General features: G+C 38.3%; 1 protein-coding gene across 1 annotated transcript in view; it reads left to right on the forward strand.

The window, feature by feature from the left end:
• Positions 1-10,679, forward strand: part of LOC106806644 (MOB-like protein phocein) — a 20,773-nt gene extending 10,094 nt beyond the window's left edge. The window contains exons 2-7 of the mRNA XM_014808645.1: positions 5,134-5,196; positions 5,845-5,988; positions 6,914-7,003; positions 7,695-7,774; positions 8,733-8,844; positions 9,052-10,679. Coding sequence (XP_014664131.1) covers positions 5,134-5,196; positions 5,845-5,988; positions 6,914-7,003; positions 7,695-7,774; positions 8,733-8,844; positions 9,052-9,180 — 618 coding nt within the window. The 3' untranslated portion in view covers positions 9,181-10,679. The remainder of the gene's footprint in view (positions 1-5,133; positions 5,197-5,844; positions 5,989-6,913; positions 7,004-7,694; positions 7,775-8,732; positions 8,845-9,051) is intronic.
• Positions 10,680-12,371: the final 1,692 nt, after the last annotated feature.

Genomic DNA, 12,371 nt, shown 5'->3' on the forward strand with positions numbered 1-12,371 from the left:
ATTCAGGCAATAGAAAGCGAAGCTTGAGTAGTAGAGATCGGTTTGGGTAAGACGCGACATTTTAGGCAGTGAGCAGCAGTGCTTGGGTGGGGAGTGAGGTAAGGACACTGGACAAGATTTGGATTGAAAGCAAGGTTAGGGTTGCAATCAAGGTGTGGTTTGGAAATGACAAAAACAGTGAACAAAGTTTAAGTTTGAAGTGAATTATCTGTGGGAGAGATGTATGGACAGCGATTAAAGTATGAACCAAGAGTACTTAACATAAATGGGGTAGTACAATGGATGTCCAGGGAGTAAGGCAAATGAATGGAGTACAGTTTTAGTAGGTATAGAGGTAAGAACAGTGAGCAAGGTTTGTATGGAGATTGAGGGTTTTGCAGATTCAAGGTAAGGATCAAGGTATTGGTAGAGTGTGGACTGGACTGGCATGAGAGAACTACGAGACCTGATGTGCATGCAGGGTTTGGAGGTTTGGGGAGATTGTTGTATGGGATGTGAGCATGGGCTAGGAGTGAGATTTTGGCAGAGAGGAATGGTTGGACATGGTAGGAGAGTTGTGCAGAGAATGATGGTTTGCCTGGGACTAAGAGTTAGGCAAAGAGTGAGGTTTAGTTGGGCAGAGTCAGAAATGAGGTTTCAGTCAAGATGTAGTGATCTTAACATGGAAATAGCAGTTGTGTAAGCTGCACTGTAATAACAGGAAATTCCTTGTAGATTATATTATAATATTAATTCTATAATGAGATGCAAGCTGTGAGCATGGACAGTGTTGGGGCTTGTTTTCTCGTCGTATAGTCTTGTCAGTTTTTTTCTGAAAGTAATAGCTCAGTCTCCAGTAACATGTAAAAATGAATTGTCTTAACTGCTGCAGCCTTTATCATCTTGTTTACTTAACAGGCGTGGCTAAAAAATTGTAATTCCCATTCGGTGTGTACATATTCGGTTGTTATCATGTAATTACATTGTATTTCGAAAAGTACCTAACTTCCCTACTTCATGCATATTACTTTCTACGTAACAAAACTAAATGCATAGGGTATTTTATCAGTAGAAAAGATGGGTCTTTAAGCTGTTGTGTTTAGCTTTTCAGTATAATGTAGGTAACCAACATGTTCAGTGTAATTCAAATTGTGTCATGAAATTGTTAAAACTGGAGAGTGTCATATGTACGGTTTGTGAAGGTATTTATTGCATATTTACAGTAAATAAGAACAAATTTGTGATTATTTACTCCTGATATTTACAACTCACATGGCTATTATATTATCAATTAATGTAATATATAGCAAGCAAAGATTTTGGCGTTTTTCTTTTTAAATTGTGCAAATCATTTGAATAGTAGTTACTTTTTTATGAAATAGTTGTGATATGGAAGATCGAGAAATATGAAAGCATCTTTGGAAATTAGTTTCTTAAAAAACGTGATCTAAAAAGCAGAATGGTCTTCTATGCTGACGAAAACAGAAATGGATTTTCGTTGATATAATGTTTCACTTGAATCCTGAAGTAAATAGTTAAGCTGTTAACTACTGGTGTAGTGTGTATATTCGTCAGCTAAACATTCTTATGACTCAATAACATGCATGGATTTGCACATTTCTTTCACCGCTGACTCTCTGCTATCACACTGCAGTACCTCCTGTCCTTTCTATTGATATCACATTTCCTCTTTGGACTTTCGACAGTGAGGCATTATCTCTTTTACCTTCCACCCTCCTCACTTTTTTCTTCAATCTCTTTAATCTTCACAAAATAATTAAAATTCATGAATTATTAAACTAATGTAAATGTAACTAATAACATTTAACTCTAATGAGGGTATATTTCCTACACCTTAAACAGGGCCCCTTTAGTTATGTTCTTTACCCTGCTATTTATGTCAATCTATTCCTTTTTAATTCTGTAAATAAAAACATGGCCTATATATGTGCGTGCGTGCGTGCGTGCGTGCGTGCGTGCGTGCGTATATGCATATATGTAGACAGTAGTGACAGGTGCAACATACCTTATAGTATCCTGCAGGTATGATTAGCTGTTCTTCTATACACATATACATACCTATAGTAGAATATGTAAGACGATAGAGAAACATCTGTGTTATTACCCGTGTCCCAGGGCCATCTTCCCACAATTGTTTGCTTGTATAATCAGCCTGAAGCCAGAGAGAGCAGAGAACGCGCCCTGATTCCACTGTCATTTTGTAACGTGATCCTAGTGACGCGCAAAATGGCGCATTCAACTCCTGCGTGGAAGCTATTTTTCCGTCCTCACGGGTAAGAGAAATGATTATATGAATTTGATAGAAAAGGTATGATACATTTTTTGGTGAACAGACACTACCGTCGCATTTTTCGCGTTCATATTGCCTTTACGAGCGCGATACGTTTACCGCGTACAATGTAGCGAAGAAAACAGATCAAGTGTCTATAGATGATTGCCGTAATTTCCCGCCCAATCACGTGCATGAACACACTTTCGGTGTGGTGTAATCCACTGATCTCTATTATACTAACTCTGGGCTATCTCTGGAACTCTGGAAGTATGGAACTATGGAACTCTTGAACGCTGGGCTAACTCTGGGCTATCTCTATTATAGTTAGTATAATAGAGATCAGTGGTGTAATCCCGAGAGCCCCAGTTGCCACCCGGCAGGTGGCGCTTCTTTCGATACTTCTCAACACTACACTACTCATCACCACAGAATTAGAATTCTAGATTAGCTTCTATTCTATTTCTGTGCTCATCACCTATCACGAACGCCGTCAGGTAGTTCTGAACGGCAAAGGACATTCTGCACACACAAAATTCTTATCCGAATTTTTTTTGCATTGCATGAGTCGCAGGTGGTGTATAACTACTGTATAAGTATAGAAAAAATACTGGGAGCATAACAGCGCTTACTTTGCTGTTACAACTGTGTTTAACTCATGGAAGGTTTAATGAAACCAGCGTTTTGCCCTCTGCCTAGCACCCGCTCTATGATGTGATTGCGGCGCAATAGCAGAATCCCTTCGCGTTGTATTTGCGTTGTTTTTGATGACTGGAAGCTTTTCAGTTCCACTAATGCGTTCCGTTTGACAATGTTCGGGTCCTCCAGTTCCTATCAATGGTTCCGAGTGGTTACTGCGGGAAGCAGTGGATCTGATCATCAAGACATCAGCGATCTGGGACAACTTTAATCCTATTTCGGCTATTGCGGTAGCGCAATAGTGGTGGTGCACGCACTAACGCACCGGCGGCGGCTATCACTGATGGCGTCCCTCTGCATACATATTAACAGCTGTGGCGCAAAGTGCGGCACCCGTGAGATTGTGGTGGTGGCGCTGCCCACACACCACCTGCTGTTACAAATGTGCATTATGTTACTTGGTGGTTGTGGAATAAAGGAAAATGACAAACAGGGGATATAATATAAGGGAATAGAAAGGAACTAGTATAGAAAGTAATTAATGAAGTAAAAGTGTCTAGAAATCCCCAAGTAGCAAAAAATATGTAGACGAAAAAGAGAAAGTTAAGTAAATAATTAATCACATCCTTCGTTCCGTTCGGTCTGAACCAACCCGGCTACCGTAGGGGTAGAAAACTCAACCAGCACAGCTACAGCACAGCACAGCTAGGGCTTATTGGTAGACATTTACTACACTTAAAAATGGCTGGTTGCTAGCTTCCTCAGGACTAACGGTTTCATAGTTGTGGTTGTGTAGCTCAACCGAAAGTATACTCTCCATCATGCCTCTTAAGGGTGTGATTTTTTAATGGAGCTCCCCATCATGCCTCTTAAGGGTGTGATTATGGAGCGTGAAAAGTCCCCCTATGGTGTTCTAGGGGCGTCATTAGTAGTCCTCCTGTACTTTTCAAATCTGAAAGCCTGCACTCTACCTTTACAATTATAATAATTAGACTATGAATACTCGTCCAGATTTTGCGACATCTTTTGTACACTTATATATTCACTAAAAATGAATATCAAAAGGCATACTAGGCCCATTGATTATGCAATGTTGACGAATGCTAGAGTTACTGGCACCTTGTGTAGTTAATAAGTACATAAGCTTACATTCAAACGCGTATTAGTTTGTCCAACATCACTGCTGGTTACTAAGAAATGTCTAGTTGAAATCTGCAGTCCAAGAAATCAGTTGTTTACAGTTTCAAACCGCTGCCGGCGAAGTGGGTGTGATACAGATTTATACTGCACCGGACATTTCCGCACGCATGCTCGGCAGTACGCAATGCTATCATCATTGATTTCATAAACACGAACGCTCGTGATAAGGAACTTTTTGTCAGGGCTGTCCATGTGCGTCCGTGATTAGTACGTGTTTTACTCCATTTCCATGTTTAGTCCGTGGCCGTGTTTATTACATCGCACACAAATGTTTACGTCATCGCTTGACTCCTGGATGACATTTACGGCACGTAAATGAATATCAGCAACCGATTTTATGTCTTGCTTGTAATGTAACCAGCAGTGATATTGGACAAACTAATACGCGTTTGGCTATAAGGTTATGTACTTATTAACTACACAAGGTGCCAGTTACTCTAGCATTCGTCAACATTGCATAATCAATGGGCCTAGTATGCCTTTAAACCAAGATTTTAAATGAACTTGTTTTGACAGGCAAGTGAGTACATGCTGCATTCCGAAGCAAAGGGCAGGTCTACAGCAAATTTACTCACCTAGACAGAATCTTTGGTGCTTTTACTTTGGTTATTAAGATTTTCTTGGCAGCAAGAATTTGCTGGAGGCATTGGGAGCAGGCAGCAAAACTGCTACTTGCCGCCCTTAATTTCGAGCCCTGAGTCGAACAAACAAACAAACAAACAAGAAGAGAATAATTACTAACCATAGTATAATTAAGAGTTAAAATTTTTAATGCAGTTAATTACCTTATTGTATACTTAATGGAATTTGACAATTTCTAAATAAAATGGCTACCATGTTAGCTCTGCAGTGGGTGTGGTTGAATGCCTCCTTATTGCCATAGTACTAACAACCATTTTTCCCGTGCCTTTGTTACATAGTACCACTTTCTCTTTTTACACAGTTTGCTTAGATTACACAATTTATAATATTGTATAGACAGCTTTCTAGCCAACTGAATTTTTCTATATTTTCGTCTTTTGCAGGACTTTTGCAAATGGCCTGAAGAACCATTTGAGGAAATGGATAGCACATTGGCTGTTCAACAGGTATTTTGTATCATTAGATAATATTTATTATATACATGTAGTGTAAAAATACTTTAATTTGAAGTAATAATTTCAAAGTGTGTTCAAGACTGTTCTCGTATTTTTCTGACCACTGCCATACTTAGTGCTATTGCTTGTAAAACAGCAAGTGTCTAAATTAAGGCTAACATGCCACAGAACACTCATACATCACTATTTTCACAAAATATACGCCGATTAAAATCTGTTTGTTTACATCGTGTTGATGATGCCACCTGTTACTCGCTAGACCCTGTGCCTATAGCTTTACATGTTACCTTGAATTATTTTATTAACCAATAGAGATGTTGCACCAGTCTAGAACCACTACGTCACCCAATGAGATGCACTTTTGTCTCGTGGTTGCCGATTTCAGGAAATTGTCGCTATATGAAAGAATGTGGCTGCATTACTTGCAATTTTGATATACCATAACCATACCATACCAATCCATGGTAATTTTTATAGTGAAGTAGTCAGTGACATGGTTGGCTATTGGGTGAAACTATATTTCACTATATTTTTCTCGATTGTGCACTTATGGTTGAAATTATTCCTTTAATCCCCATTATATTTTTGCAAAATGCTTGGTAAACAGCTAAGTCTAGATATTTGATGCATTAATTTCAGTTTATACAGCAAACAATAAGAAAGGATCCAACAAATATAGATGAGATACTGACACCTCCAGAAGGGCAAGATGAAGGAGTCTGGAAGTACGAACATTTGCGACAGTTTTGTCTCGAGCTTAACGGCATAGCTGTCAAACTGCAAGTAAGAAAAGGCTATTTATAGCAAATGATTTATTTTCTTGTGTGATTGATTTGGTATCTAAATTGTTCGAGAAGGAAAGGCATTTTAACTTCTCGTTATTTCAAATTTTCATTTGTGCATTTTACATTTATTCCTGCAAACTATGGAGTTATTCATAACCACTGCTTTATTTAAATGTGACATCTATGCTATGTAGGAATATTTACTGTTTCAAAGTCTTGAGTAATAAGTAATTATGAACAGTCATGTATCCAGATTTTTAGCTCACCTTGACATCGTCAAGATGAGCTATTGCCATGGGGTGTCGTCCGTCGTACGTCCGTCCGTCCGTCCGTCAACATTTGGCTACGGTCAACGATAACTCAGGAACCCACATGTTTCAAATTGCATATAGTTGTATGGGAGAGGTTTGAACGTCCTATTTTGGAGCACGCCAGTCGACCTATTTTCGAGCGACGTCCACTTTTTGGCAAAAATGGAAATGGTCATAAGTCAGTTCAGGTTCAACGGATTTTGCTCAATTCTGGTATGTGAATGACTAAGGACTGGCCCCAAAACATATCACACGGGTTTTTATATTTTTTTAAATTATGCAAATTAGGTAGATTTTGGCAATTTCACTATGCCTTTCAGTGTCTGCCTGCAGTCAACGCCATCAGATTGTATGCCAACAGATCTGAAACATTTATTTTCTCATCAAAAATTACTCATATATCATCATTATCAAGAGTATATAATGGGAGATATGCTATATAATGGTAGTTCTCCCATATATACTCTTGCTTTATATATCCCCCCCCCCTCCCTCTTCTATCACACCCAAGGTGAGCTACAGTGTCATTGACACTTTCATTATAAGAAGAGTCAGTTATTTGTTCCAACTGTTGGCCCGCACTGTGTATTGTGTTTGAATTTAATTTTGTAGCAGGGAGAATGCCAGCCTGAAACCTGCACACAGATGACTGCGACCGAGCAATGGATCTTTCTCTGTGCTGCACACAAGACGCCAAAAGAGGTAATTGGTAGAAAAGGTTATGACATGTTTTAAAACGTGTTTTACACAGTGTGCAGCAATATCTGATAAATGGAGACTAATTTCATTGTATTGTTAATTACACATGTTCAGATTGAAAACTAATTAAGGTTGAACTTATTTAACTAATCTGGCAATGCAGGGTGCGAAATTAACGCGAGTCCGCAGTCAAATACTCCCTGATTTACTGTCGGACTCGCTGCTTTGACATATGCAGGAGTCCGTGTGACTCCCTGAAAATTCTGCTATACTAACTAGTTCGTTCCAGAGCACGGCCTCGCGGAATTACCGTATTTTCTCAGCAAATGTCCAAAGAAAATTTGGCAGACGTGCAACCGCATGAATCTTCAAAATAAGCACATACGTTATTGTTAATATCTTTAGTTTTGAACGTCAGACTGCGGACTCCCTCTTTTTGAGGGCAGGGAGTCCGTTGGACTTGCTTGTTCAAAGGTTAATTTCTACCCCTGCAATGTAAAAACTTTACTGACAGAGATAGTCTACCTATTAGATATTTTCTAGTTGTTGAAATTGTTTGGTTGCATTTTAATAACAAAAATCGTGGAGCATTTTTGATCTGTTAAGTTGCACAGTCAAATATACTGTGTCATTATATATCCAAGTTATTCTTGGCATGAGTCTAAACATGATGGTTCCTATGTTTATTAACTAGTGTCCTGCAATTGATTACACGAGACACACCTTAGATGGAGCAGCCTGTCTTCTCAACAGTAACAAATATTTTCCAAGCAGGTGAGAAATGTTGCTTTCTGTTAGTATCCAAAAACTTGTTGTTCATAACTAAAAATAATTCATATAAGTCTAAGTTCAGGAACAGGTTTTACGTATATATTTTTATATATATACGTAAAATACGAAGAATATTTTTCTTCGTAAAAAGAAAACCTTTACGAAAATATTTACGTAACACATTTTTGGATGTTAATAATTAATAGTGTAACTGTAGATTTTCGTATGCTTCAAGCAAGTATATGGGTATCTGTTCCGCAGTGTTAACAATTAATAAAATAACTAATACAGTTGTAGCAATGATAAAGTATTTCTTTGCCGCCAATATCATATTAGTTTGTCCGATTTCAATGCTGGTTACTTTACAAACCAAACCATTGAATGTTATAAAATTGGGCAACCAAATATGACTTTGGCGGTAAGGGTATGTACTTATATTATGAGGACACAAGATATCTGTTATTCTAGTAATTGCAACAGTGTGGATGTGATACCATTATTTTTGCTTTAATATAGTTGTGTGGGTTCTGTCTGATGACAGTGATTCTAGTCATGTGACAGCATGGCTGTGTACAAGATGTTGGTGACCAACCATAATTGTCAAACTTTACCTATCATGTTATTTGCAATCAGTTAATATTCGTTTGAGTAAAGCTAGAAATAGCAGGGTTCTCCTAAGAGAACAATATAACTGCAATTAAAGTTTGATGTTGTTTACATATAATTTGCGCACATACCACACGCGTACATGGTTGTGCAGCGGTCATGAAGTAAAGTCATGATACAAATCATTTGCCCAACTGTCTATTGCTTTTCGACGAATCAAGGATAAGAAAAATCATTGTGATCAGTAGAAGGCAAGGAAGTATTTCCGCACACTGGGTAATGGCACATAGAACTGTGCTCACACCCGTGTTCTCTGTGAAGGAAAGCATTACACACAATTCTAATGTGCTTGCAGGGTCAGTATAAAGGAGTCATCAGTAGCAAAGCTGGGTTCTGTGTGCAGGCGTGTGTATAGGATATTCTCGCACGCCTACTTCCACCATCGAACGCTGTTTGATGAGTTTGAGGTAAGGGATATTAAAGGTTTCTGCAATAAAGTGTGTGGACAGGGCTTGCCATGTTTTATTGCTAAAGTAAATGTGTATGAAATTCAAATATCAAAATGCATGGGACACTTTTAATCACTTTTTCCATTGTTTAATATTTTGTCTATTCACTATTTTGATAGAAAACCCGACAGCCTATGAAGGAAATGTTGGTCTGTTTATTTTCAGAATGAGACTGCTCTGTGCAAAAGATTCACTGCATTTGTGACAAAGTACAATTTGATGTCAAAAGATAATCTTATTGTTCCAATTTTGGATGAGCAAGATGGTATTCAGGCAATAGAAAGCGAAGCTTGAGTAGTAGAGATCGGTTTGGGTAAGACGCGACATTTTAGGCAGTGAGCAGCAGTGCTTGGGTGGGGAGTGAGGTAAGGACACTGGACAAGATTTGGATTGGAAGCAAGGTTAGGGTTGCAATCAAGGTGTGGTTTGGAAATGACAAAAACAGTGAACAAAGTTTAAGTTTGAAGTGAATTATCTGTGGGAGAGATGTATGGACAGCGATTAAAGTATGAACCAAGAGTACTTAACATAAATGGGGTAGTACAATGGATGTCCAGGGAGTAAGGCAAATGAATGGAGTACAGTTTTAGTAGGTATAGAGGTAAGAACAGTGAGCAAGGTTTGTATGGAGATTGAGGGTTTTGCAGATTCAAGGTAAGGATCAAGGTATTGGTAGAGTGTGGACTGGACTGGCATGAGAGAACTACGAGACCTGATGTGCATGCAGGGTTTGGAGGTTTGGGGAGATTGTTGTATGGGATGTGAGCATGGGCTAGGAGTGAGATTTTGGCAGAGAGGAATGGTTGGACATGGTAGGAGAGTTGTGCAGAGAATGATGGTTTGCCTGGGACTAAGAGTTAGGCAAAGAGTGAGGTTTAGTTGGGCAGAGTCAGAAATGAGGTTTCAGTCAAGATGTAGTGATCTTAACATGGAAATAGCAGTTGTGTAAGCTGCACTGTAATAACAGGAAATTCCTTGTAGATTATATTATAATATTAATTCTATAATGAGATGCAAGCTGTGAGCATGGACAGTGTTGGGGCTTGTTTTCTCGTCGTATAGTCTTGTCAGTTTTTTTCTGAAAGTAATAGCTCAGTCTCCAGTAACATGTAAAAATGAATTGTCTTAACTGCTGCAGCCTTTATCATCTTGTTTACTTAACAGGCGTGGCTAAAAAATTGTAATTCCCATTCGGTGTGTACATATTCGGTTGTTATCATGTAATTACATTGTATTTCGAAAAGTACCTAACTTCCCTACTTCATGCATATTACTTTCTACGTAACAAAACTAAATGCATAGGGTATTTTATCAGTAGAAAAGATGGGTCTTTAAGCTGTTGTGTTTAGCTTTTCAGTATAATGTAGGTAACCAACATGTTCAGTGTAATTCAAATTGTGTCATGAAATTGTTAAAACTGGAGAGTGTCATATGTACGGTTTGTGAAGGTATTTATTGCATATTTACAGTAAATAAGAACAAATTTGTGATTATTTACTCCTGATATTTACAACTCACATGGCTATTATATTATCAATTAATGTAATATATAGCAAGCAAAGATTTTGGCGTTTTTCTTTTTAAATTGTGCAAATCATTTGAATAGTAGTTACTTTTTTATGAAATAGTTGGGATATGGAAGATCGAGAAATATGAAAGCATCTTTGGAAATTAGTTTCTTAAAAAACGTGATCTAAAAAGCAGAATGGTCTTCTATGCTGACGAAAACAGAAATGGATTTTCGTTGATATAATGTTTCACTTGAATCCTGAAGTAAATAGTTAAGCTGTTAACTACTGGTGTAGTGTGTATATTCGTCAGCTAAACATTCTTATGACTCAATAACATGCATGGATTTGCACATTTCTTTCACCGCTGACTCTCTGCTATCACACTGCAGTACCTCCTGTCCTTTCTATTGATATCACATTTCTTCTGGACTTTCGACAGTGAGGCATTATCTCTTTTACCTTCCACCCTCCTCACTTTTTTCTTCAATCTCTTTAATCTTCACAAAATAATTAAAATTTATGAATTATTAAACTAATGTTAATGTAACTAATACCATTTAACTCTAATGAGGGTATATTTCCTACACCTTAAACAGGGCCCCTTTAGTTATGTTCTTTACCCTGCTATTTATGTCAATCTATTCCTTTTTAATTCTGTAAATAAAAACATGGCCTATATATGTGCGTGCGTGCGCCACGCTGCGACTCATGCAATGCAAAAAAATTCGGTAAGAATTTTGTGTGTGCAGAATGTCCGTTGCCGTTCAGAACTACCTGACGGCGTTCGTGATAGGTGATGAGCAGCAGAAATAGAATAGACGCCTTCTATAGCTCTATTCTAATTTTCTGTGGTGATGAGTGTTGTGTAGTGTTGAGAAGTATCGAAAGAAGCGCCACCTGCGGTGGCAACTGGGGCTCTCGGATTACACACACTGATCTCTATTATACTAACTATAATAGAGATAGCCCAGAGTTAGCCCAGCGTTCAAGAGTCCATAGTTCCATACTTCCAGAGTTCCATAGCCCAGAGTTCCAGAGATAGCCCAGAGTTAGTATAATAGAGATCAGTGGATTACACCACACCGAAAGTGTGTTCATGCACGTGATTGGGCGGGATAATTACCAGGGTTCATAGTAGTAAGACAAATGTTGAAATAAGGACGTATAAGACCCTTTCTGGAGGCCAAAATTAAGACTTTTTACGCGATTTCTGATAGATCACGACTATTAAAGTACACTAATAATATTTATATAACCACATTGCACCGCAGATTTAATTATTCCGATATTATATATACAATGAATCTTCACATCTAAATCGAGAACAGTAAGTTGAAAAATAAGGACTATTAAGTTACTTTTCTAAGATTTCACCAAAAATAAGTACTAATAAGGGCCCTTATTTTATTTTTTGGCAAAATAAGTACTTATAAGACTTTGGAAAACCCGCTACGAACCCTGATTACGGCAATCATCTATAGACACTTGATCTGTTTTCCTTCGCCTACATTGTACGCCGGTAAACGTATCGCGCTCGTAAAGCGCATATGAACGCGAAACATGCGACCGTAGTGTCTGTTCACAAAAAAATGTATCATCCTTTTCTATCAAATTCATATAATCATTTCTCTTACCCGTGAGGACGGAAAAATAGCTTCCAGCAGGAGTTGAATGCGCCATTTTGCGCGTCACTAGGATCACGTTACAAAATGACAGTGGAATCAGGGCGCGTTCTCCTGCTCTCTCAGGCTTCAGGCTGATTATACAAGCAAACAATTGTTAGGAAGATGGCCCTGACACGGGTAATAACACAGATGTTTCTCTATCGTCTTACATATTCTACTATAGGTATGTACTATATTGTTATAGAAGAACAGCTAAGTCATAAGCCTGCATGCGATACTATAAGGTAATGTTGCACCTGTCACTACATATAGCATATACGGCACGCACGCACGCACGCACGCCGACGCA

This window comes from Priapulus caudatus, unplaced genomic scaffold (assembly GCF_000485595.1).
Source record: "Priapulus caudatus unplaced genomic scaffold, Priapulus_caudatus-5.0.1 Scaffold171, whole genome shotgun sequence".
Classification (NCBI taxonomy): domain Eukaryota; kingdom Metazoa; phylum Priapulida; class Priapulimorpha; order Priapulimorphida; family Priapulidae; genus Priapulus; species Priapulus caudatus.